The sequence below is a fragment of the Vicugna pacos genome, chromosome 20 (assembly GCF_048564905.1).
Source record: "Vicugna pacos chromosome 20, VicPac4, whole genome shotgun sequence".
Lineage (NCBI taxonomy): Eukaryota > Metazoa > Chordata > Mammalia > Artiodactyla > Camelidae > Vicugna > Vicugna pacos.
This window is the reverse complement of record NC_133006.1, coordinates 14,855,139-14,880,117: the sequence shown is the minus strand read 5'-3', so window position 1 is coordinate 14,880,117 and position 24,979 is coordinate 14,855,139. Positions and strand designations below refer to the sequence as shown.

The 24,979-nt window shown below is 55.1% G+C and overlaps 2 protein-coding genes across 9 annotated transcripts; one reads left to right on the top strand and one right to left on the bottom strand.

Annotated features, from left to right (window-relative positions):
* Window positions 1-19,434, top strand: ABCC10 (ATP binding cassette subfamily C member 10). 5 transcript variants are annotated; one of them, XM_072944944.1, is made up of 23 exons: window positions 6-196; window positions 448-619; window positions 2,677-3,895; window positions 5,155-5,382; window positions 5,970-6,126; window positions 6,392-6,501; window positions 8,160-8,239; window positions 8,856-9,027; window positions 10,198-10,296; window positions 10,693-10,882; window positions 11,599-11,676; window positions 11,840-12,034; window positions 12,461-12,614; window positions 12,798-12,987; window positions 13,873-13,941; window positions 14,918-15,261; window positions 15,571-15,740; window positions 16,234-16,394; window positions 16,720-16,973; window positions 17,914-18,059; window positions 18,161-18,258; window positions 18,505-18,617; window positions 18,951-19,434. In XM_072944944.1, the coding sequence occupies exons 2-23, from the start codon at window positions 459-461 to the stop codon at window positions 19,102-19,104; spliced, it is 4,542 nt and encodes a 1,513-aa protein (XP_072801045.1). In that variant the 5' UTR covers window positions 6-196; window positions 448-458; the 3' UTR covers window positions 19,105-19,434. The 5 variants fall into 5 exon arrangements, 4 of the variants coding, with proteins under 4 accessions (XP_072801045.1, XP_006202029.2, XP_072801046.1 ...); XM_006201967.4 differs by lacking the exon at window positions 13,873-13,941 and having other exon boundaries at window positions 7-196; XM_072944945.1 differs by lacking the exon at window positions 6-196 and having other exon boundaries at window positions 271-619.
* Window positions 19,359-24,130, bottom strand: DLK2 (delta like non-canonical Notch ligand 2). 4 transcript variants are annotated; one of them, XM_072944948.1, is made up of 6 exons: window positions 23,993-24,130; window positions 22,992-23,178; window positions 22,657-22,720; window positions 21,509-21,639; window positions 20,912-21,056; window positions 19,359-20,280 (listed from the first exon to the last, which is right to left on the bottom strand). In XM_072944948.1, the coding sequence occupies exons 2-6, from the start codon at window positions 23,170-23,172 to the stop codon at window positions 19,545-19,547; spliced, it is 1,257 nt and encodes a 418-aa protein (XP_072801049.1). In that variant the 5' UTR covers window positions 23,173-23,178; window positions 23,993-24,130; the 3' UTR covers window positions 19,359-19,544. The 4 variants fall into 4 exon arrangements, with proteins under 4 accessions (XP_072801049.1, XP_072801050.1, XP_031544438.2 ...); XM_072944949.1 differs by having other exon boundaries at window positions 22,992-23,122; window positions 23,993-24,123; XM_031688578.2 differs by lacking the exon at window positions 23,993-24,130 and adding an exon at window positions 23,621-23,900 and having other exon boundaries at window positions 22,992-23,122.
* Between the last annotated feature and the right edge of the window lie 849 nt (window positions 24,131-24,979).

Below are 24,979 nucleotides of genomic sequence, written 5' to 3'. Positions count from 1 at the left end.
CACGCTCTTGAGCGTCCACCAGTGCTGGGAATATTGGGATTCGGTGGGAAGCAGCTTCTTCAGGTTGGGGTGCCGGATCTCTGTAGGCACGTACGCAGGAGAGTCAGTGGGAAAAGCCGAGCCCGGGCAGGTGACCCGTGCAGACAGTTGCCAACTAACCCCTGGGAGCCAAACCAACTCCCTTTCTACAGCTGAGGTAACGCGAGAACGGGTGGGGTCTGGCTTCGGGGCGGAAGCGAGGGGAGGTCCTGGGTTGTGGGTGGGGTTGGAGGCGGGGAGATCTGGCAGGGGATGCGCGGTCACCCTGGGCCCACCCGCGCTTCCTGGTCAGCGTCCCGCCCACCCGGGTGTCGGCTCCCTGCCTACACCTTGCATTTGGGAACACGGATTCCCGTCTCTGTGGGAGGAGCCTTCCCTCCCTCCTCCACCCTCGGCTTTCCCACGCAGGTGAGGCCACCATGGAGGGGTTCCTGGCCCAGCTGTGCGGCACCAGCGAGTTGCAGCCGCTCCCAGTGTGGGAGGGGGACACCACCGGCCACTGCTTCACCCAGCTGGTGCTCAGCGCCCTGCCCCACGCGCTCCTCGCCATGCTCAGTGCCTGCTACTGGGGCAGCCCGAGGTGGGTAGAGACGGGTGCAAGACATCTGTCCTTGTGAGCCTGTAGACCTCACTGGAAACCCCACACCTCCGTGGCAGTGTAACCAGAATACTGAGGTCTCCGGAGTAGGGCAAAAGTAGAACAAAATCTGAGCATTACCATTTTGCAGCAGTGTGGCTGTTTGGGGGCAAGTTACGTATCTTCCCTGAGCCTCAGCATTGTTAGGAGATTTAAATTAGACAATACATTTTGGCGCCGCGCCTGGCACGTTCTTAAAGACCCAATGAGCGGTAGAAAGCATCCCTTTTGTGGATTTTCAGATGCCCAAACACTGTTGTCATGAATTGGAGGCAAAATTGGGTGAAAAGTGTTTTTAAGCCAAAAAGGTTAACGTGCTGAAGTTGTTGGACCCGTTTCTCACCACTTACATCTATGACACTTCTGTGTTTCTAGGCTAAGAAAAGCATATGTACTCAGAGAGGAAACAGCTGGTAGAAGAGAAGAGCAAAATCAGAACCTTAATCTTTCTTGACTTTGGGGCTGTAAGGTACAGGTGCTAAACTCACCTTGATTTTGCATTTAGTTTCTGTCTGGCTAGATATGACTAAAGTTAGTCTCACTCTGGCTGCTGACAAGGCAGGAGGAAAGTCTAAGTCTGTCTTTGGGAGTCCCTAGTATAATGGGCAGAAAGTATCCCTTTCTAAGATGACTTAGAGGGATGACAGATCCCTTCCTTGGGTAAGAGAAGCTTCAGATCTGCTTGGTCTGGGAGGAATCCTGATTTGTCTCTTACGCAGAAAGAGACAAAAGTCTGGAGAGGGTCAGTTAGTCAGTTAGCATAGAGTGAGACTGACTCACTCAGACCAAGTATCTATGCCCAGAGGAATACCTTTTAAAAATTGGCATAGTCCTTTAGGAACTCACAGTGAAAGGAGAAGGCAAGAAAGACCATCGTGTAATTAATAGAAAGTGTGGTTATCTCACTTCACTTAACAGAATTTTATGCATTGTTGAAAAGGGTCAGAGAAATCCAGGATCTCAGACAGGAAAGGACTTCAGAGGGCTTTGGGTCCAGACTCCTCACTGGTCACTGTGCTGAGGAAAATGACATGCAGAGAGGGAAAGAGGCTTGCTTAAGCTCATAAGACTAGTTGATGGTCAACTTGGGGCCAGTGTACCAGCCTCCAAGGGATCGATGTTGTTTCCCCACATCTTAGGAAATAGAGGTATTAAAGGTTGACTTTTATCCAAATATAAACCCCTCCATATAACTGTGATCGCTGGACTATTTTAAGGAAACCCAAAACATTTTAATCTGCAATTAAATTTTTCAGTAACCCAGCCTTGCCAACAACAGGGGGAGTACAGATTTATATATTTTTATATGAACTTCTTTTTATATGACACTTCAAGGTGTTTTAATATGTAATTCTGCAGGCATGTTTTCCTGTACTTGATTTTTAATACAGGCAGGTCACCCTTTTGTTTATTAAAAATGTTTTTTTGCAAGCCATGAAGATACAGACAAAACTAAAAAGAGGTTTTTCTTCAGCTAATGGAGTCACAAAAATGATCCATACCATCTTCTACAACCATTAGAAAGCCAGAGAGCAGAAAATTCTGAGGCTTCAGAAAATTTAGGCTATAGTATTAGAGTATAGAAGCTATATGTAAGTCAAATTTTTATTCATCTAATAGTGCTTCAGGTGAATTTAAGGGTTAATTTAGCTAGATACTTTTGTAATAGTGAATACTCATCCCTTAGTGATTATCTGTAGAAAAATTTAGGATTTTTTTTTTTTGCAATTAGTCTTCATGTTTAGTACAACCTTATCTTGAAATTTTTAATTTCTGTGACAAACAATGATCAGAAGTGGTTTAGGTAGATTAGAAAATGGATTAGGTTAATCCAGGAAGATTTCCTGGGAGAAGAGGCCCTGGGTTCCAGGGCAAAATGGGTGGAAATAATGTACAAGGCAGGAAAGGGATTCCGTCTAGGTAAGTGAGTTACTGGAGATCTGTCTGGGCCCTGAGTCAGCCCTGATGTTCCTCCTTTTCTCTTTTCCCCTTGTCTGCAGGAATCCAGATTACATCCCACACTGCAGTCCCGGCTGGCGCCTCCGACTCGCAGCCTCCTTCCTGCTCTTTATCTTTCCACTGCTAGACCTCCTTCCAGTGGCTTTGCCACCAGGGGCAGGACCAGGGCCCATAGGGCTAGAGGTGCTGGCAGGGGCTGTGGCATCTGTGGCCTGGATCAGCCACAGCCTGGCTCTGTGGGTGTTGGCTCATTCCCCTCATGGTTGCTCCCGGGGGCCCTTGGCCTTGGCTCTGGTTGCCTTCCTGCCAGCCCCAGCCCTAGTGCTGACCCTGCTATGGCACTGCCAGCGAGGCTCACTTCTGCCCCCACTTCTCCCAGGGCCGCTCTCCCGCCTATGCCTCCTCATCCTTCAGCTGGCTGCACTCTTGGCCTATGTACTCGGTTGGGCAGTCCCCAGGAGGCCACGGGAACCCTGGGCTCATGAGCCCCTCCTGTCCGAGGGCCAGGAACCTGAGGTAGCTGAAGATGGTGAGAGTTGGCTGTCACGATTTTCCTATGCCTGGCTGGCACCATTGCTGGCCCGCGGAGCCCGTGGGGAGCTCCGGCAGCCCCAGGACATTTGCCACCTCCCCCGCAGGCTGCACCCCACCTACCTTGCCCGTGTCTTCCAGGCACACTGGCAGGATGCGGCCCGGTTGTGGAAGGCCCTGTATGGGGCCTTTGGACAGTGCTACCTGGCACTTGGTCTGCTGAAGCTGGTGGGGACCATGCTAGGATTCTCGGGGCCCTTGCTGCTGTCCCTCCTGGTGGGCTTCTTGGAAGAGGGCCGGGAGCCACTGAGCAATGGCCTACTCTATGCCCTGGGGCTAGCCGGTGGGGCTGTTCTGGGTGCCGTGCTGCAGAATCAGTATGGGTATGAGGTACGGAAGGTCACACTGCAGGCACGGGGGGCTGTACTGAACATCCTGTACCGAAAGGCTCTACAGCTGGGGCCCAGACGCCCTCCTGCCGGGGAGGTCCTGAACCTCCTGGGCACTGACTCTGAGCGGCTGCTCAACTTCGCCGGGAGCTTCCACGAGGCCTGGGGCCTGCCCCTGCAGCTGGCTGTCACCCTCTACCTGCTGTACCAGCAGGTGGGTGTGGCCTTCGTGGGGGGGCTGATCCTGGCACTGCTGCTGGTACCTGTCAACAAAGTGATTGCCACCCGCATCATGGCCAGCAACCAGGAGATGCTCCAGCACAAGGATGCACGGGTTAAGGTGAGGGGCTGCTCGGGGTCCCTCAGCCATCCAGAGACCCCCACCCAGCATCCTAGTACCCAGGTCCTCCCATGCACCATACCTGAGGAAGTGAGCATGATAGAAGTTAAGAGCTGAGATTGGAGAAAGACAGACAGAGGTTCACATCCCAACTCTACCACTTGTTAGTTTAATCACCTCAGACAAGTCACTTAACCTCTTTAGGGCTCCATTTACTCATCTGTAAAATGAGGATAATAATAGCTTGCCTCATAGCATTGTTGGAGGATTGTATGAGGTAACACTTGGTACAGTGCAATCACAAAGTAAGCACTAAATAAATGTGGCCTGTTAGGAATATTATAGTATTAGCTCAGGCAGCCCTAAGCAGTCACCTTAGGAGGCAGGAAGTAACCTGTCTGGGGCCAAATGAGTGTTTAGTGTTGGAGCCAGGACCCAAGTCTCCCACCTCCTCATCTAGGGCACAGGCTACCCCACAGCCACGCTTGGAGAGGCCTGGGAGCTACCTCTTCCGGGTGGGCTGTGGGGAAAGGAGCAAGTCGCTCTCCTGCCTGGGCCGCCTTTAGGTGTTGGTGGTCTGAGTCAGTTCTGGGTTTTGCAATGATTGTGGTACATTTACAGAGGGGATGGTGGGCCTGGGGGTCCATATCTCATAGTTGTCAGCCTCTCACTAGAATATCTCTGAGTGCTAACAGGGAAGGGCATATCTCTGATAGCTGGTTATGGTGTGAAGCCTTTTTCCCTACCCATGACACCTATAGACTAGTCTCCAGGACCACCTGGGAAGGCTCCTAGTGCCTCCCTGGCCTGCAGGCTGGGGATATTTGACTGTTAGGATCCTAGGAGTTCCTGTGGTCCTTGCCCATCTTGCCTGGGTCTGTCGGCCTGCCTGACCCTGGGCTGTGGTTGGGCCTCTTACACTTGTATACTCCTACAGGAATAGTTTCCATACCACCCAAGCCATGGGCCAGACTGGCGACCAGTCCCTGAAGCCCATGTCTTCTGGCTTTGGGAATAGTCCTTAGCCCCTTGTCTAATGGAAGGAGTGCTTCTACCCCAGTGTGGTGACCCCCTATACTTTCCACCACTTTACCTCTAGGAAGGTGAGCGTATTCCAGCTCCAGCCTGTCTCTAGCTAGAGCATATGGGGGCTCAGAGGACTTGACATCCTCTGCCAGGATGCTGGGGAAGACTGGGCAGAGGAGAGCACACGTGAGCAGTGACTCCACCTCGCACTGCTCTCTTGTCCCTGTCCCTAGCTCGTGACAGAGCTGCTGAGTGGCATCCGTGTCATCAAGTTCTTCGGGTGGGAGCAGGTGCTGGGGGCCCGCGTAGAGGCCTCCCGAACTCGAGAGCTGGGGCGACTTAGGGTCATCAAGTACCTGGACGCGGCCTGTGTGTACCTGTGGGCTGCCCTGCCGGTCGTCATCGCCATCATCATCTTCATCACCTACGTCCTCATGGGGCACCAGCTCACGGCCACCAAGGTGAGGCCCAGGACGGGAGGGTATGGCGGTAGGGAGGCGTAGGAGGGAGGCAGCAGCATGGAGACCACAGTGAGTGGGGAGGTGGGCTAGCTGCCTTATCCTTTCCCAACCCAGGAGAAATCCTCTGAAGGGACATTTTGTCTTGGACCTCGGATATCTAACCCTTCCCTCTGCAAAGGAATTCCTTTTTTCCTCTCCTACTTCTGGTGAGGCCCAGGCTCTGTGTTAGGTCCCTTTATCCCCAGTCTGATGGCCTGGAGGAAAAAATTCACAATCCAGTGCTAGGCAGATGCAGTCTAGCCGGATGACGTTGCTACTTAGAAATTCTGAGAAGGCCTCGGAGTGAGCTAGGCCTGTGTGCTTATCAAGGAACAACCTGGATCCCTGGAGGAACATCTAGAATGTCTAGGATTCTTGGAGTGGCCACTTCTGCCACCTTTAAGCCAAGGATTGTCTAGCCAACCCCTCAGTTCTGCTGCTGTGTTCTCCCCTCCACAGACCTGTCCACAGGGCCACACATAGTGCAGGCCTCTAGATAAGCTTTGGGTGATGCTTCAACCCTCCCCCCAAACTTCCACCCAACTTAGGTGTTCACGGCCCTGGCACTGGTGCGCATGCTCATTCTGCCCCTCAACAACTTCCCTTGGGTAATCAATGGCCTCCTGGAAGCCAAAGTGTCCCTGGACCGGATCCAGCGTTTCCTCGACCTTCCCAACCACAACCCCCAGGCCTACTACAGCCCAGGTAAGGCAAGCTGGAGGGCAGAACCTAGCACAGGAGAGGAGGGAGCCCCTTGGTTGCTGTACAGGAGGAGTAAGAGGCAGCAGAATCTAGAGAGAGCAGGTGGCCATATCCTGGGGGAGAATCTGCAGACAAAGACTGCAACTGAATTAGCCCTGGGCAGGTAGATATGGGACAGGCAAGCCAAGGACTTGCCCCTGGTTTACCCACACCAAGCAGGTAGGTTGTGGATTAGAAACCCAAGTTGAGTGGCTTCTTTTCTGTTCAGATCCCCCCATAGAGCCGTCCACAGCCTTGGAGCTGCATGAAGCCCTGTTCTCTTGGGACCCAGTTGGAACCAGCCAGGAGACCTTCATCAGTCACCTCGAAGTGAAAAAGGTTCGTTGGTCCAGTGCCCTAGGAGAGTTCCCAGACTAACGAGGGACTTGAAAACTCAGTGACCGCTAAACAAGAATGGAGCCCATCATAGCTAGATGGCCCTATGGCTCTATTACTGAGGGAAGGACTGGAGAGGTTTTGGTGAGCAGGTTCTAATCGGAGAGTAGATGACACCTCATTTCTGAATGTCATTTTTCCTAAACACAGCTACTTCAGAGCAGTCACATCTCTCCCTGGTCTCTAGACTGCTCACATCCACCCAGTCCAGACCAGCAGTTGCCTTTGTCTCTCCATGTCCCTCAGGGGCTGTCGAGTTCAGAACAGACCCAGAGCTTACCCAGCACCTCCCACAGGCTGAGGATCTGTGGGAGAGGCCCAGCAGCCCCTGTTCAGAAGGCCTTTGCAAATGGGATAGATAATCTCTATTTCATCTGGTGAAAAGGAATCGCACCCTGTGACTCATACTGTGGCATACATTGTCACAGAAGCACTTGAAAGAACATTCCTGGCAGGACAGCGACTCCTATTCACGGAGTCCTGAGTTTTTACTCTCTCCTGACCTGTGTCCAACTCTTTGCCCCACCGTTCAACCCAGCATTCTCCAGTTGTGCCTGAACTGCCTCTACCACATTTGGCTCACGTTTCTGGCTTGGACTGAATGTTTTGTTTTTCCTCTTAGTTCAGGCAAGACAAGGCTGGAATTTTTCAAAGGAATTTTACTAATGTGTCAGTTGGGGCTTTTTTGGATATAAGTCATAGAAACCCACTGGAGCTAGCTTAAGCCAACAAGAATTTGTAAGAAGGATATAGAGATGAATTGCAGAATCCACAGGCAAGCACGTGGGCAGATCTCAGCAGCAGCCCGGAGCCAGGCCTCGACTCGCCGAGCTGCTCCTTCTGTCTGCTCTCTCTGTATCTGCCTCATTCTTCTGTCTCTGTAGACCCGCTCTCCACTGAGGAGAAGATGGGCTTGCAGGAAGCACTTCCACTTACAGGCCACAGCCAGAAAGAGGGAGGCTTCCCAGAGAAGGGTCTCAGATTGGTCTGGTGCCCACTAGTAGACAGCTCGACCCTGGCTGGCAGGATGGGGGCATCACAGTCAGAGCTGCTGGGAGCCCACCTGTTTCTAGAGAAGGAATTTTTTTCCTTCATGTACGGAGAGGTAGTTCCATGAAAGCATGTTATAACTAAGCAATGAAAGGAGCACAGAAAATTTTAAACTGCAAATCACAGAAATGGGCACCGTGTAAAACATTGCGTTTTGCCCAGAGCTATTGGAAGTCTAGCTGCAGGTAGACTTAGCCAGCCCAGCATCCAAGCCCCAAAGCCTGGAGTCTTTCCCTCCTTCCTCCCCATTCTGGGACTCCTGCCTCAGGGCTTTCCTTTGAAGTTCTCAGGCGGTTTTCCTCCAGTGCCCCCAGGCACACAGCTCCTCTCCAGAGGGCCTCACACAATGAAACTGATGCTCCTCTGAGTGGAGAATAAAACACCCTGTTCCTCTGGGCCCAGCACTGCATCAGTCAATGAGGCACAGCTCATCCTGTAGGGGTGGAGAATTATTTCCCTCCAGGATAACTGGGGCCTAGAGGCAAGCATCTGTGGGATGACTGGCAGCTCAAGAGGGAGACCTGATGCTTACTTGTGTGGCTTTCTTGCAGGGCATGCTGGTGGGTATCGTGGGGAAGGTGGGCTGCGGAAAGAGCTCACTGCTGGCTGCCATCGCCGGGGAGCTCCACAGGTCAGTGACTTCCAACACCCCCTGCCCTCAGCTCTGCCCTTCGCCACACTTACCTGGCTCCTGCTACGTGGTAGACACTTTTTTAAGGGGCCAGAGATGCCAAGATGAACAAGACATGGCCCTTTCCTTGGGAGAGTTTTCATTCTGGAACGGGGAAGGCAGTCAGGAAAGTGAGTTATCATAATCATCACACCAGAGTGTTAGAAGTGCTATACTAGTGAGTGAAGAAATAAATGGATACATCCAGCAACAGCCACTCTTTCCGAAAATGTGCTTGTGCGGGGAAGGGATCCAGAGAGGAGCAGGGGTGTGAAGGAGGGCCTTTTTATTTTACGGTGAGAGTGAATGAGCAGGGCAGTGTCTACACTCTCTTTTGAGCACATGGATATATGACAGCTGCTTGGCTGCAGCCAAAGAGCAGTTTCTTCCCTTCCTAGTCCGGAGTGAGCCTGCAGCCTCACTAGGACCCCTTGACCTCCATGGCTGTCATGTGACATGAAGGGGGACCCTATGTAGAGGACAGCTATCTGGAGGGGCTTCTGGGAGGCAGGTGCTGGGCAGGGAGGGGACTAGCAGCGAGCCAGCCCCCCCATGCTGCTGGTCTTGTTCTGTGCAGGCTACGTGGGCGGGTGGCAGTGTGGGGACTGTCCAAAGGCTTTGGCCTGGCCACCCAGGAACCCTGGATCCAGTTTGCCACCATCCGAGACAACATTCTCTTTGGCAAGACATTTGACGCCCGGCTATACGAGGAAGTGCTGGGCGCCTGTGCCCTCAACGACGACCTCAGCGTGAGTACCTGGCCACCCGCTTCTCCACATCCCAGCCATCGCAGGTCACAGACTTGCTCCTCTGGGAAGGGGTTGCTTTTTACTCAGGCATCATTTACCCAGGACTGGCCACCAGGCTTTGGTCCTCCCAGAGTGTCCAGCTTCTGCACAGGACCTGTAGGGGTGGTGGTGTCTTGGTGCTCCACACAGCAGCTGGAGGAACCCTGGGCCTCTGGGACTAGTGTGGGTTTCCTATGAAGCTTAACTCTGTAGGTCTGGCTAGTGGTTCTGATTCAAGAGGCCTTCCCCACCTCCCACCAGAAGAGTCAAGGTTATTCTAGAGAAGCCTGGCAAGCCCATTAGATCCCCCACATCCAGGGTGCTAATTTCAGAGGGATGAGAGTCCAGATTTCTCCTGTGACTTTCCCACCCCACCCCAGTGTCCCCTGCGGGACTGTCATCAGCACCACCCTATCCAGGTAAATGTGGAACTTCTTGGAAAGGAAGACCTTTGACTGACCATGGGGCATCCTGTGTCCATTTATCATTTGTTTCTGTATCAGGCATTTCCCAAATGTCTCCTAGTATAGGGAACTGTTCTAGGGACTAAGAAAAGAGATGAATCACAAAGCTTTCCCTTAGGGGAGTCACCATCTAGTGGACCACAGGTGCTTCCTCTGGTATGGAGACTCCTTAGCTGGGAAGACCACTCCTGAGGCCATAGGGAAGCTCGGAGTACCTTCCTTCTCTAAAAACCTATGAAAACTTTCACCTTGAATTTGCCCATCACAACCCTTACTTGTTAAAAAGGCAGGGTAGTGAGTGTGACGAGTGGTTAAGAATCTACATTCGTGCCCTGCTCTTTATTAGCTGTGGGCAAGGTACTTACTCTGAGCTTTGGTCTCATCCGTGAAAAGGAAATAATACCAACTTCATAAGGTTGTCATGTGGATGGGATGAGATGATGCCTGTAAAGTGCTCAGCACATGGGAAGTTTTCAACCAGTGCTTATTGTTGTTGAAATTATAGTTTGTCCCCTCTGGTTCACTCACCCCAAATTCAAGTCACTCTCCTCCAGCTCCCTGGCTCTCTGCTCCCTGCTCTCCCATCTCTTCCCTGCAGAGGGATGGGAAATGAGGTAGGAGGTATTGGGGAGCTCATTGACCAATACTGGGGGGCCTGTCCTATCAGATCCTGCCTGCTGGGGACCAGACAGAGGTGGGGGAGAAGGGCGTGACCCTCAGCGGGGGACAGCGGGCCCGGATCGCCCTTGCTCGTGCTGTCTACCAGGTAAGCTGAAGGGGGGAGCCTGGAGCTTCAGAAGCTTGGCTAAGAGGGGGGATGGGGATGTTTGCTTCCCTCCCTGCTCCGTGCTCCTTATGTGTTGGTCCTTTGGCCATCCCATCCCCCTTTTGCAGATTCAAGGCAGAGTTAAAGGCCCTTTAAAAAGTGTTATGTGGCTTTAGGCACTGAGACCCAGCAAAGCTGAGCAGTGGCCCTGAGGAACTGGCCTTGCTTGACTGAAGAAAGCCCACCCTCTGGTCTCACCTCCTACTTCACTGCTGTAGGGGTAGCCCCCAGAGTTCCTCTCAACCATTTTTTCTGACAGCGTCAAGATCAAGTCTAGGAGAGGTCTGGGTTCTGGCCAGAGGACTTGGTGCCCACATTGCCCTGACCTCTCCCTAGGAGAAGGAGCTCTATCTCCTTGATGACCCTCTGGCTGCTGTGGATGCAGACGTGGCCAACCACCTGCTGCATAGGTGCATCCTGGGAGTGCTGAGCCACACCACGCGGCTGCTGTGCACCCACCGCACTGAGTACCTGGAGAGGGCTGATGTCGTGCTGCTGATGGAGGACGGGCGCCTTGTCCAAGCTGGTACTGTGGGCCGCCTGGGCAGGAGCTATCTGCCTGAGTATGACAGGGGAAGAGGGTCAGATGGATTGTCAGCTGCAGACTCTGCTACCCGCTCTGTGTGTGGCCTGGGCCCCATCATCCTTCTGTCTAATGGGAGACCCTGTCCTGCCTTCACAGGACTGGTGCAAGGAACAGAGAACAGGAGGGAAAGGAGCTGGTGGATTTAGGGTGCAGGCTTTGTGACTGGGGACTTTGGGAACTTAGAGACCCAGGATCTCTGAGAAAAATCTTATGTCTCTGGAGAAGAGAAAGCAGTCAGGTTTAGAACAGTCATTTTATTTAAAAAACAAAGAAAAACTCTGATGGATTATTATCCAGAGGGACATGACCAGCTGCAGGTTCACTGGAGAGAAACAGGAGGACATGAGTCTCCATCAGACTATTAGGAGTCCCATGAGGCATGAGGAAGCCCTGCAGTAGTGAGAGGTGACTGGACAGGGTGCTCACAGGTGGCCATGACTCTCCTCCTAGGGCTGATCTCTCTGTGCTGATTGGACTTCAGACATAGAGGGATGGACTTGATGGTCCTGCTCAGAGTCTGGGGGTCCATGGCAGAGCCCTGCCAGGGAAGGTCAGGGAGGAGGTCCAAAGAGGAAGGGAAGTGGATTAGCTCACAGGTTTTGAAAGGTGTGGTATATACCCAGACAGCCCCTCCTAATCCCTCTGCTGCTTTCCAGGGCTTCCCTCTGAGATCCTGCCATTGGTGCAAGCTGTCCCGAAAGCCTGGGCTGAGGATAGACAAGAGTCTGACCCAGGTATGGCCCAGGGGTGAGAGGAGAGGGCCTGCTCTTCACCACCACACTTGTAGAGAAATGTTTTCTATGAAGCTTGCCTGCCCCTCAGAAACACTGAGGTTTTCAACTGTCATACTGTGAGCTTAATCCATGCCCCACCCTACACCCCTCCCGATCCTCACAGCCACAGCTGAGTCAGTACAGAATCCAGAGAAAACAAAGGAGGGCCTAGAGGTGGAGGAGAGCACACCTGGCCGCCTGCTGCAGGAAGAAAGCAAGAAGGAGGGCGCTGTGGCCTTCCACGTGTACCAAGCATACTGGAGGGCCGTGGGCCGGGGCCTGGCCCTCGCCATCCTATTCTCTCTGCTCCTCATGCAAGGTAGGAGTAAACTCTGGAGGCCTTCACCCCACCCTCAGTCCTGTCGCCTAGGTCCCCATCACATCCATCACCTTGTACTAATCATTACAAAGCCCAGAGACTCACCAGGTGTGGGCAACAGCTAGGATAAGAGGTAGCCCCCAATTCTGGGAGTCCCAGGGGCGGCGGGTGTGCCCCATGGCCATCTTCTGATCTGCACCCAAATCTGCTTCCCGTTTGGCAAATTCAAGATCAGGCTCTCCCCAGAGCTGAAGGGTGGCGGGCCCAGGGTAGACGCACACACTAGGGAGGACGTGGTTTGTGGCAAGGTGGGGAGGGCCGGGAGTGAAGGAGGGTAGAAACCAGAGTCAAGGACAGGAAGGGGGTGTCTGACTAGAACGAAAGAGGTGAGTCTCTGGCAGCTTTCTCCCTCCTGTCCCTATCCAGCCACGAGGAACGCTGCTGACTGGTGGCTCTCCCACTGGATCACTCAGCTGAAGGCAGCCAAGAATAGCTCCTCTGAGGCGCCGGCCCCCACCAGCCTGGGCTCCTCAGGGCTGCTTTCTGCACAGCTGCTCCTCTTCTCCCCCAGAAGCCTCTAGTGAGTGGCTGGGGCTAGGAGCAGGCCTGGGCCCTGAATGGTTGCCAGGCGGGGAGTGAGATGGGGGACGTGTTCCCCGCGCCTGGGTCTTCTGGAAGATAGGGAGAGGTGGTGTGGGGGTGGGGAAGGGACCCCTGAGTGGCCCCACTTTTGGTTACCCACAGCCCCCTCCCCACCACCCAGCACCTCAGTGTTCCCACTGCCCAAAGCTGCCCTCAATGGCTCCTCAGACATCCGTTTCTACCTCACCGTGTACGCAACCATTGCGGGTGTCAACTCCTTCTGCACCCTTCTCCGGGCAGTGCTCTTCGCAGCAGGCACCCTCCAAGCAGCTGCCACCCTGCATCGCCGCCTGCTGCATCGAGTCCTTATGGTGAGGGGACTGGAGGCTTGGGGTGGAAAGGGGGACCCCCTCTCAGTACCTGGGCTCCATTGGGGGCCCATCCCACCTCCTGGTCCTCAGTAGAAAACCCCCTCACAGATGGGTACAGCACTTGAGACCTGGAAAGGCTGAGAGCTAAGTGGCTGCCTGGGTTCAAACCCAGTTACTTAAGCCCACAGCTTTCTCATCTATAAAGGAGGAGAAGACGTGGAGGGTGTAGTTCAAGTGGTAGAGCACATACTTAGCATGCATGAGGTCCTGGGTTCAGTCCCCACTACCTCCTCTAAGTGTATATAAACACTAAATAAGCCTAATTACCTCTCCCCAGCAAAAAATAAGCTTCATTTAAAAAAAGAACTACTTGTCTTAAAACAAATAAAAAATAAAAAAAAAAATAAAGGGGGAGAAGAGACTCTTCCTGAGTCACTTCCGGTTTGGACTTCAAGCACAGAGGGCTGAGTTAATCACCCCTTAGTTCATGCAAGGTCCCTTTTTTGTTTTATTTTTTTGACCCATCCCTTTTAATCTGCAAACCCTGTTTTCATTTCCCCTCCTTTCCTTGATAAGCAGCCGTTCTAGTTGCGTTAATGTGTATCTTTTCGTTTGTCTCTTTGCAGAATGCCTATGTTTTGTGTGCATGCAGTTTTATAAATGACATTCCTTTTCTTAGTTTTTATTTAGAGCTCTTTCTAAAATCCATCCCTGTTGCTATGTGTTTATATAGTCGGTTGTTTACCCCTTAGTTCATTATGAGGATTAATCAGTACATGAAACATGCTTAGGATAGTGCCTGGCACATAACTACGTGCTCAGTTAGCAGTTGTTTTTAACGATGTTGTTACTACAAAGCCCTTTCTTGTCCATTTTCTTATTGAGGCCTCATTACAACCCTGTGAGGTGGGTTCTGTTATCCCTGTTTTACAGATGAAGAGGCAGACTCAGAGTGTAAGTGACCTGGGCAGGGCTGGTTCTGTGGAGTGCCAGGCTGTGAACTCAGCACCACACGGGTCTTTCCCTTGCCTCTCAGGGGGCAGCTGCCCACTGTCTGCCCACGTTTCAGGCTGTGAAGGAATTCATTTCTCATAAGCTGGCATTAGGAGGTGTTTTAGCAAGTCCTTTGACCTGGTGCTTTGCCTTAAGATAGGACTGTGCTCCAAGTAAAGACGGAGAGTTGGGGGATGGGGAAGGCAGGGAAAGGGAAAGGGTTGTCTTTGAGACTGTACCTCCCAATAGTAAGTAGTCTAAATAGCTCGCAGTGACCGCACACTGACTCTGTGGTAGGCAGACTGTGCTAAGCTCCTGATTGGTGTCTATGTGGCTTCTGGCTTCAGTCCTGCTGTCAGCCCCGTGAGGTGCAGTTCCATTACTGTCCCCCTTTTTGAGCTGAAGGACAGGAGCCTTGCAGAGATTAAGCCCCTTGCCTGGGGTCTCACGTCTGGTGAGTGGCAGGGCTAGAATCCAAGGAGCAGTCCGACTGCAGAGCCTGAGCGCTTAACCATGAGTGCTGACTTAGACCACTGCCCTCGCCACTCTCTCCAGCCACAGGCAATCAGGATGTTCCTCCTGACATCCAATTAAATCTCACTCATGGCCTGAAGCCCCATCTTCTGGAGAGAGGTTAGCTCCCTGCTCTTGCCGAGGGAGTAGCACATCTAGCACGGAGGTAGAGGGATGGCCGGCCTGGCCTCTCGGGGTCACCACTGGCCAGAAGGATGGGAGAGTCTGTCTTTCCCACCCTGGGGTATTCTTCCTCCAAGCTCCACCAGCCCCTCCTCTGTGCCCGCAAACTCTGGGGACACCTTACGCCTTTCCTGTTCTCAACCTTGGGCCTTTCTCCTGAGCCCACCTTGCCCCCAGGCCTGCCCCCACCTCTTTTCCACCAGGCCCTGCCCTTGCCCAACCACCTGACCCCTTCTCCCAGGCGCCGGTGAGTTTCTTCGACTCCACGCCCACGGGCCGGGTCCTCAACCGCTTCTCCTCTGACGTGGCCTGTGCAGATGATAGCCTGCCCTTCATCCTCAACATCCTCCTGGCCAACGCAGCAGGCCTGCTGGGCCTCCTGGCTGTGCTGGGCTCTGGCCTGCCCTGGCTGCTGCTGCTGCTGCCGCCTTTGAGCATCATCTACTATCGCGTGCAGCGCCGCTACAGGGCCTCCTCACGGGAGCTGCGGCGCCTGGGCAGCCTCACACTGTCTCCCCTCTACACCCACCTGGCCGACACCTTGGCTGGCCTCCCTGTGCTGCGGGCCGCCGGGGCCTCCTACAGGTATGTGAGGTCTGCCTCTTCTGACCAGAGCCCTGTGGGTGGAGGTGCGGGGAATGGGGAGGAGAGGGACCACTGAGAGGAAGGGGGGTTCCAGGTCTCCTGAAAAGGGGAGTGTGGGTGAGGGCACTAGGGAAGAGAGGAAAGAAACAGAAAAAAGGGACACTGAGACAGAGCAGACCCACTATGAAAGAGCACATTGGCTCCTCTTGAGGTAAGGCCTGTGGCGGTGCAGGTCAGCTCCCAGGAGTATGCCTTCTGCAGGGAAGGAGTCTGGGCGGGTCAGTGCAACCATGGCATGACTTCCCCCAGGTTTGAGGAGGAGAACCAGAGACTCCTGGACCTAAACCAGAGGTGCCAGTTTGCTGCCAGTGCCACAATGCAGTGGCTGGACATTCGGCTACAGCTCATGGGGGCCGCAGTGGTCAGCGCCATCGCAGGCATCGCCCTGGTGCAGCACCAGCAGGGCCTTGCCAACCCAGGTGTCACCCCAGGACCCTTCACTATCACCTCAGAAGCTGGTCACTCCCAGTCCCTGCCGGTGACTTGCACTGTCCCTCCAACATTTTCACCCTGCACCCAGGGTTCCCTGTGAGGATGTGTTGTCATTCTCATCACCCCCATTTTAGGGCTGAGGAAACTGAGTCTCAAGGAGTCCCTCTCCCAGGTGGTGGTGGATCTGGGGCTAGAACAAATCTGATCTCCCCTTACTTGCTCACCCTGTCCCCTGCACTCGGCGCCCCACCCGGCCCACCTGCCTCCCACCTGTCCTCCCTTGTAGGCTCTCCAGGTCACCCCACTCCCCTGCATTGGCCTCCTGTGGGCTGGTCTGGGTTCTGCATCTTCCTGCTTCAATGCTGGCTTCCTTTAAATGCTCACAATCCACAGCTCAGGATTCTCCTGTTGCGCCCCAGCCCTCCCCACATGCATCCCAGCATCCAAGCCTCCCCTAGTGCTGGTGTTTCCCTCTCCCAGGACTTGTAGGCCTGTCGCTGTCTTACGCCCTGTCCCTGACGGGCCTCCTCTCAGGCCTGGTGAGCAGCTTCACACAGACAGAAGCCATGCTGGTGAGCGTCGAGCGGCTGGAGGAGTACTCCTGTGACCTGCCCCAGGAGCCCCAGGGCCGGCGGCCACAGGTAGTCTGCGCCCCCACCCCAGCCTGGGTACTGGGACCTTGCAGGACCCTCCTGATGGCCCAGCCTCTCCTCCAGTTCCTTGTGCCCCTCACCACCTTTCTCAGCTCCTCTCTTGTCCCCTGTGACCTCCCAATTCCTCTCAGTGTCCTTCATCTTTGTGTCCGCCTGCTCCATTCCTCCTGCACCGTCCTCATTCCCGCCACCTCTCCTCTCACACCATACATTACTCGTTACCCTCCCCTCCTTCCACCATCTAAGCCCCCAGTCCCTCATTCTTCCCCATCTCATCCATCTCCCTCCCTCTCCCACCCACGGACCCCACCAGCTGGGCATCGGCTGGCTGACCCAGGGAAGCGTGGAGTTCCAGGATGTGGTGTTGGTATACCGGCCAGGGCTACCCAACGCCCTGGATGGGGTGACCTTCTGCGTGCAGCCTGGAGAGAAGCTGGGCATCGTGGGCCGCACGGGCTCTGGCAAATCTTCCCTGTTGTTGGTGCTCTTCCGGCTGCTGGAGCCCAGTTCTGGGACAGTGCTGCTGGATGGCGTGGACACCAGCCAGCTGGAGCTGGCTGAGCTCAGGTCTGAGGGAGGGAGGAGAGGGGACCAGACTACTGGCACTTAGAGGAAGGACCTTTATATAAAGTCAGAGGAAGGCTTTATATAACGTCAGAGCAGCCAGGGCCAATCAGAAGGCGGGACGGAGAATGGGACAAACAGGCAAGGAAAGCGAGCTCCCAGTGCTCAGGTCCAAATTCATAGCTATGGTCTTAAGACTGTCAGTCCGACCCAGGCCCACCTTTCCAGTTTCATCTTGTACTTCCCAGCATACGCTCTGGACCATCAGTCATCACCTCCTGAATCAGAGCCTCCCAGGCGCTGTGCCCTGGAGCTCGGCAGGCGGTGCTTGGGACAGCTGGAGACCTGGGCCAGTTGCACCTGGCCACAGGTGGCCTCACCTGGAGCTAAATATCTCCCCCGCCCCTCACCAACCACATTCCCCCAGTATCATTTTCCCTGAGTTCCAAGGCATGAAAAAGGTAGGGAAGCTCTGTCCTAAAGTCCATTACTGATCCCAACCCTGGCCCTGTCCTTCTTTCCGTCTCTCAACCTGTGCTGGCCTTATGTTATAGCCTGACCATATAGCTCCTCGGGACCCGATTCTAGACCCGCTTCCAACCTTGAAGCATCCCCTACCCATTCAAACCCTCTGGTCATTCCTTGCCAGCCACTGCTGCCCCACTGGAGTTAGTGCCACACAGTTTAGCTCATGCTTGTTCTATTTTTTGTCCCTCAGTGAAATGTAAGCTCCTTAAGTGCAGAGTCTAGGCCTTTGGTTTCATAGTGCTGGCACAATTCTAGGTTCATGGCTGACAACTGGGGAGCAGAGTGGGGTTTGTGTTCAGGTCTTATCCCTGAGCTTTCCTGAGGTGCTGGTCCTATAGCTAAAACCTGCCCTGGGAGCAGAAGTGGCCACGCCTCCAGGCTAGACCCCATGTCCTGCCCTCTCCTTATCCCCCAGATCCCAGCTGGCTATCATCCCCCAGGAGCCCTTTTTGTTCAGTGGGACTGTTCGGGAAAACCTAGACCCCCGGGGCCTGTATGAGGACAGGGCCCTGTGGCAGGCCCTGGAGCAGTGCCACCTGAGTGAGGTGATCGTATCTTTGGGTGAGTGCTAGGTCCTAGCCTGCATGGTGGCAAAGGGAGTGAGCAGGAAGCGGGTGGGAGGGTGGCCCAGAACCTGAGGGTGAAGATGCTGTGCTTTGCAGGTGGTCTGGATGGTGAGCTGGGCGAGGGGGGCCGGAGCTTATCTCTGGGGCAGAGGCAGCTGCTGTGTCTGGCCAGGGCTCTCCTCACGGATGCCAAGGTAAGATAAGAGGAAGGGACATTCAAGAGGGCCAGGAAGGAGGCAGGGGACATGTCAGGGGTGAGGCACGAGGAAGTGGGCTGGGGAGAGGTCTCAAGGGACCAAGTTAGTTTTCCTTTTAGAGCTGGAGGTAGGGAGCTGTGGGCTCGCCTGGGCCAGGCTGGCAGGTAGGGGCTGGTACCTGGGTAGCAGCCAAAGCTAACTCTCTTCTTCCTCCTCCTCCTTAACCTTCTCCACATGTTCCAGATCTTGTGTATCGATGAGGCCACAGCAAGCGTGGACCAGAAGACAGACCAACTGCTCCAGCAGACCATCTGCCAGCGTTTTGCCAACAAGACAGTGCTGACCATTGCACACAGGTGTGTAAGCGTCCAGAGTGAGAATCTGATGGGGGGCTGTGGTGTCAGGGACCCAGGGCCTCCCTTCCTTTCAGGGACCCTAGGGGTCAGGGCTCTAGAAAGTCCAAGCCTCCATGAAGCTCAGCTCCTCATTCTCTAGACACTGACCCAGGCCCTTTGTAGCACACTGTCTGAGGGAATCTGCAGCCCCACCCCTACCAGTGCAGAGCCTGGGGGCTGATGCCTAGGGGGGCAGCCCGGTACTGTCCAGGGGAGGAGAGGAGGAAAAGCAGGTCAGCTTTCTTCTTTAGGGCATTGTCCTCCATCCCACACTAACCACCCTCTCGCACACAGGCTCAACACGATCCTGAACTCAGACCGGGTGCTGGTGCTGCAAGCAGGGAGGGTCGTGGAGCTGGACTCCCCGGCCGCCCTGCGCAGCCGGCCCCACTCACTGTTTCAGCAGCTGCTGCAGAGCAGCCAGCAGGCAGCCCGCTCCTCTCCCTGAGGCCCCGCGTCCTCGCCCTGCAGGCCCCTCTGTGCTCCCACTGCTGGACTGTGCAGGGCTGCTTGTTTACACTCTCCTTTGTGGCTCTACCTCTCCTTCCCTTCCACAGAGGAGAAAGGGGTAACCTGGGTTCCTCCTTAAAAACCACTCCTTCTTGGGGGGCAGAGTCCCATAGTTTCCTTAGAAGCAGGTCTGTGCTCTGGCCCTCTTGCATCTGGGACTTCAGGTGGATTTTTCTGGCAAAGGAGCCCACATGCACTTCCATGGTTTTATTTGATAAAATTCCCATCTTACATTCTGTGTATTAAAAAAATAACATTTCTGGTGTGAGGCTGAGGTGCCCCAGTGTGTGAATCCCAGCTGAGGGGTGGTAAGAAAGGACCACTCCAGTCTGAGCAGTGCAGGAGGTGAAGGAGGGGGCCGGAAAGCCCCCGCCTCCATCACAGTGCTGTGGTCTTCCCAGGCTCGGGGGGCAGGTCCGGCGGCAGGGGGAGTCCTGCTGGCAGCATGCTAACCTGACACTCCTGGTCCTGGCGTGCCAGGGCATAGTGCGGGGCAGGGTAGCAACAGGGTCCAGGGGGACAGACACCCCGGTGCCAGGCCCTCAGGATCAGCAACACTGTGGACAGGACCAGGATGGCAGTGACGGCCCCAAACACCACCACAGCAACGAGGCTAGACTCGCCCAGTTCGGCCTCTTGCCTCCGCACCACCTCCTTCACAGAGATGCGCAGCAGACCGGCCCCTGCGCTGTGGGGGACAGGCCTGGTGGCAGGTACCACCACAGCTGAGGTGGGCGCTGGGAGGATGTCTGCTGTGGTGGCAGGATCTGGGATGGATAAGACCAGCTCACAGGTCTTGCCACCATAGCCACTGGGGCAGAGACAATCAAAGTCATGGACGCGGTCCCGACAGCGGGCCCCTCTCTGGCATGGGCGGCTGGCACAGTCATCCAGGTTGACTGTGCAGAAGCGTCCAGCAAAGCCCTCAGGGCAGAGGCAGGAGAAGCGGTTAATACCATCCAGGCAGGTGGCGCCATTAGCACAAGGCCGCATCAGACAGTCATCCACGTTTACCTCACAGCGGGCACCCACGAAGCCCGCCAGGCAGCGGCACGTGAAGTTGAGGGCAAAGCCCTGGTTATCCTGGCACTGCCCACCATTCCGGCACGGGGACCTGGGTGGGGTGGGAGAGGGCATTTTACTGACTTCCACCTGCAGGGTAGCCGAGGTCAACATCCTGATCACCTCCAGCTGTGTCACCTTGAGCCACTCTGAGCCTCAAATGCCTCATTTTAAAAATGGGATAAGAGCAGTACCCAGCTTCCCAAATTGTGAGGGTTAAACGAGATAATCTGAAGTTAAGCATGTAGCAGAGGGCCTGACCAAGAGACAAGGCTCAAGGCAAGTGTACTATTATTATCCTCACAGGCTCTCAGGTCTGCGGTGGAAGTTTGAGGGACAAGTCCAGCCCTGCAGGCCATTTCTTCGTTCACCATGAGGCATAAAGGCTGCTGTGTGGAACAAGATCCTGGGAGGATGAGGGGAGACCCAGGTCCTCAGCCTTCCCAACCGGGGCAGTCACACACTGATGCGTTACACCCCCAGCCCCTGTAGATTTTTGTTGGAGAAATGGGTCAAATGGTACCAAGAAAGTTAAGAACCCGAGGGATACTTTGGCAGGCTGGGGTTTTATCCTCGGGTGCCTCCAAGACCCTTACCCCTAACCCTTCACCACCACCCTCTCAACAATCCTCCCTTCTCCCTCGTGTCACCAGATTCTCATCTAACCTGGGACCTGCACTCACCCGGCCTGCTCACAGGGTCCAGCCTTGCGCTCGCAGTCACGCCCATGGAAGCCTGATGGGCACACACAGTGGTACTCGCCACCCCCGTCGTATACACACTGGCCTCCGTTCCGACAGGGGGACTGCGTGGTACAGATGTGTTCATCTGGAGAGGAGACCAGGAGGGCTCTGGGATAGCACCCTGACCTGCCCAGGCCCCACCCAAAGCTCTGTGGGTGTGGCTTGTGCTACAATCCCATCCTGGGCTGGTACGGATGTAGTGGGGGAAAACATCATCACTGAATTTGGAGTCAGGAGGTGCCCAGCCCTGGCACTGTCAGTCTGGCTCAAAGTGACTTTGGGCATGTTGTATCTCATCTGTGGAGCTGTTTCCTCATCTGTAACATGAGTACAATTTTCAGCAGCTGCCTTGCCTGCCATGCAGGATTGTGTTGAGGACCAATTCAGACAACAGATAGGTGTAAAGTCTGTAGTTATAAAATACCATATATCTGAAGGTTTGAGCTGGACAGAAGAGGTGCTCAGTAAATAAGGACTGATGTTCTCCCAAAACACATGGAGCCCCCAGCCCCACAGATATCCTCTCTACTCCCCTACCTTTGTCACAGAACTTGCCTGCCCAGCCACTGTGACAGATGCACTGCCAGGGCTGGTGGCAGGTACCATGCTGGCAGCCAGGCATTCTCACACAGCGCTCACAGTGCAGCCCCTCCCAGCCTGGGTCACACCTGATGGGGAGAAGCACAGGGTCAGGGCTGTGGGTCGGGGGATGTGAGGAAATGGAGGAGGCAAGATCAGAGTCTCTGGGTAACAGGAGACAAACGTGACAGCCCCTAAGGGAAAGCAGGCCTACCCCAGGTAGATAGAGGGCTGTGCAGGGTCACAGGACACATATATGGAATCAGACCATCAGACACCAGCAATCAAGTCCTGGTTCTGCACTTTGTCTAACCTTTCTGAGACTCAGTTTTCTCATGTGTAAACTGGGATACACCTTGGAGGGATGTGTTGAGGAAGAAATTAAGATGATTTCTGTAAGTGCCCCCAGCACCATTCCTGGCCTGTCTGAGATGCTTAGAAAGGTCTTGTAAAAACAGTGACCTTGAAAGGTCATCAGAACTATCTTCCCACCCTGATTCCAGGGCAAAGACCAATGTATTTCAGAGCATCCCATGCACCCCCAGACTCTCCAGCAGCTTGCCCTGTCAGCTCATTTCCTTGTGTCCAGATACACGTTCCTCCTGCTACAGAGTTTGCCCACCCCCAACCCCAGTGAGTCAATTACTCAAATTCATCAAGACAGACCCTCTTTCACAAGTGTTTCTCCCCAGCAACCCTCGCAACAGCCTTTCTTTTCCAGGCTAAACCAAGTCTCAATGTAGCTTTCCTTTATTTCCCCCTTTCCTCATGGCTTCTAATTTCTAAACTTCCTCAAGCTTTAGGACTTTCTGTTGGTGTCTTGAAGAGGAATGTTGCAGAATTCCTAGGTCAGACTTGGGAGAGTAACGTGGGAAGCCATAAGCTAAAAGAGGCAAAGGAGAGGCAAGGCAAAGAGGAACTGGAGGTGGGGGACGGGTGCAGGGCTGGCCATTTGTCCTGTGCCCTGTGCCCTGTACCTGACGTTATAGGGAATGAGCAGCAGAGTCTTAAGCCCCTAGTCACTTTGCTCTGGGGCCTGATCTGGTTGGGGGTGTGGAGGCCCGGAAAATGCAGAGGGATTGGGAGCACGTGCTCAGGAAAGGTACCTGCAGGAGCCGTCAGGAGCACAGCAGCCGTGGGCCAGGTCACAGTGGGAGCTGCAGTCATCGGCTGCAAGAGATTGATGTGGGAGGAGTGAACCCGGGGTCAGGGTTCGTCTGAGATGCAGGGGTCGGGAAAAGATGCAGGGTCCCAGCAATAGGGTGGGCTCAGCTCTGGGGCAGGGTAGAACTGAGACTCATTGCATTTCAATAGGACGTCCTGGGTGTCGCCGATCCAGCGAGTCGGAGCGGCTGCAGTGCCGTCTCTGGCCTGCAGAGGTCAACGTGCAAGTGAGGGACGGCCGGACAGGGCCGGGACCCGAGCGTGGGGGAGCACTCACCTCGGGCAGGCTGAACGGGTGCCCCCAGGATGCACAACAGGCACACGAGATGTAGGCAGCGGCAGCCGCTGGGCATGGTCAGTGCCAGCCCCAGGAGGGAGGGACAGACGGACGGACGGGCGTGCAGACACCTGTGGGGTGGCACAGGCTGGGAGGCGGCCGGACCCGGGGATAGTGGCATGGATTCCTGTTTCGAGTGACAGGAGCCGAGGGAGTAAAGGGGCGTCCAGACAGAAGAAGGAGGTGAGGGCAGCGAGAGGGCGGGGGCGAGGAAGGTTTGAGCAGGCGAAGGAATTGGAGACAGGGACCGGGAGCAGGCTCTGCAGGAGGGAGGTGAAGGATGGACAGACTGGAGAAAGGTCTGGGCGAGGATGGGCCGGGGCTGGGAACGCAGTCGGGACGGAGTCTGCGGGGACTGGGACAGCGCCGAGAGGCGGCCTCGAGGACGGAGGGGACGCGGGGGCCGGTTCCCGGCGGCAAGAATTCCCAGCCCCGCATCCCCAACTCCTCGTAGGACTTGCTCTCACGTCCCTTTCCTATTTCCGCCGCTCTCGGCTCAGCCACGGCGCCGGGCCTGGGATCTTCTGAGCGCCCCCAGCCCAGCGCGCCTCTGCCCTCTTGGTCCTCACCTCGGGCTCGGAGACAGAGCTCCCCGGGGCGCAGAGCGGGGCCGGATCCGACGGGCTCCGCCGAAGGGCTGGGCCGGGCCGCGGGGCCGCCCCTTAGCGGGCCGCGGGTCCGGGTGCCGAGGCGGCTGCCATATGAGCCGAGCGCTGGGGAATCTGGGGCTCAAGGGGACCCCGAGCGGCAGCGGCGGCGGCTCCTCACACGCGCTCAGGCAGCCTGCCAGGGGTGGCGTGTGCCGGCGGAACCCGCCTCCCCCCTCCCATCCCGGGCCGCCGCCGGCCCGCCCTCCACCGCCTGCGCCAGGCGCCCACCCCCGGCGACGCACCGCGCACACCCGCCCCCACATCCTCTGTTGACACCCGACCTCTCCGAACCTTGCTCACTCCAACAGTAGGAAATTATGGGAATCTAAGTGGGAGCAGACTGTAGAAGGTCGACCAAATGTGCGCAGCGGTTATTCTCCATCTCTCATCTCCGCTCTCTTGACCCGCGCCGCTCTCCCCACGCCCCACCTCTCCTCTCACCAATCCGCTTCCCATCACGCCTCTCATATACAACCCGTGCACGCTCAGGGCATACCTGCCGCTCCCGGCCCTCCTCCTGTCAACAGCCCACTCCTCCTCCGTTTGTAAATCCTGCTTCATCTGTCTGCTCCTCTCCTCCTCCGCGCCGTCCGCTTCTTTCCTCATCCACAGCCATCTAGGATGCATCCCCGCCTAAGCATTAGCCTGGCACTCACCCACCCTCTCCACTCTTCCCTCCGTGTTGGGAGTCTGTCTTTCCCACCCCATTCCTTTCCGCGACCACTACTGGGAAGACTGCCTGCACTGGGAACGCTCCGACTCTGTAAATGTGCCGCCCAAATTCCGACCTCTGTACCTTGATCACATCCGTTCATGACCTCAGGCTAATCGTGGACCACCTAAACCCAGAGCTCAGACTAAGAGTAATCTACAGGGAGTGGGGGACCCCTACCTTTCCAGGCTAATGGCTCAGAGACATCTGTGCCAGGCAAGGGCAGGGAAGTTTCTTGTTTGTGCAGATCAAGAGGCAGAGGTCAGGACCACCACTGCCCATCTCTAGTCCTCCAAATCAAGATTTCACTATCTTTAAGTTCAAAATATGGGAAGGAGTCCCTAGCCCGTGCCAGCTTCCTACAGACACCCCCACAGATCAGAGCCCCTGGACTAATTTTTCTTACAGTCTCTATTGAGCATTAACAGCCATACCTCATCTCCCTTCTCTGAAACTCCGATCACCTCTTTCCTGAAGAGCTTTCTGAATTTGAGATGAATAATGCCACAGCTCTAACCATTTACTTCGTTTAATTTTTTTCATTGAAAAACTTCACAGTCTATAAT

Bases quoted from the DNA above. Each gene is read 5' to 3' on its own strand.
- ABCC10 (XM_072944944.1), top strand. From the start codon at position 459: ATGGAGGGGTTCCTGGCCCAGCTGTGCGGCACCAGCGAGTTGCAGCCG. The intron at 12,615-12,797 runs GTGAGTGGCTGG...CCCACCACCCAG, and splicing joins TTCTCCCCCAGAAGCCTCTA to CACCTCAGTGTTCCCACTGC. The intron at 18,259-18,504 runs GTAAGATAAGAG...CACATGTTCCAG, and splicing joins CTCTCCTCACGGATGCCAAG to ATCTTGTGTATCGATGAGGC.
- DLK2 (XM_072944948.1), bottom strand. From the start codon at position 23,172: ATGCCACTATCCCCGGGTCCGGCCGCCTCCCAGCCTGTGCCACCCCAC. The intron at 21,640-22,656 runs GTACCTTTCCTG...TCTCCCCATCAG, and splicing joins GCTCCTGACGGCTCCTGCAG to GTGTGACCCAGGCTGGGAGG. The intron at 21,057-21,508 runs GTAGGGGAGTAG...TCTCCTCTCCAG, and splicing joins AGGCAAGTTCTGTGACAAAG to ATGAACACATCTGTACCACG.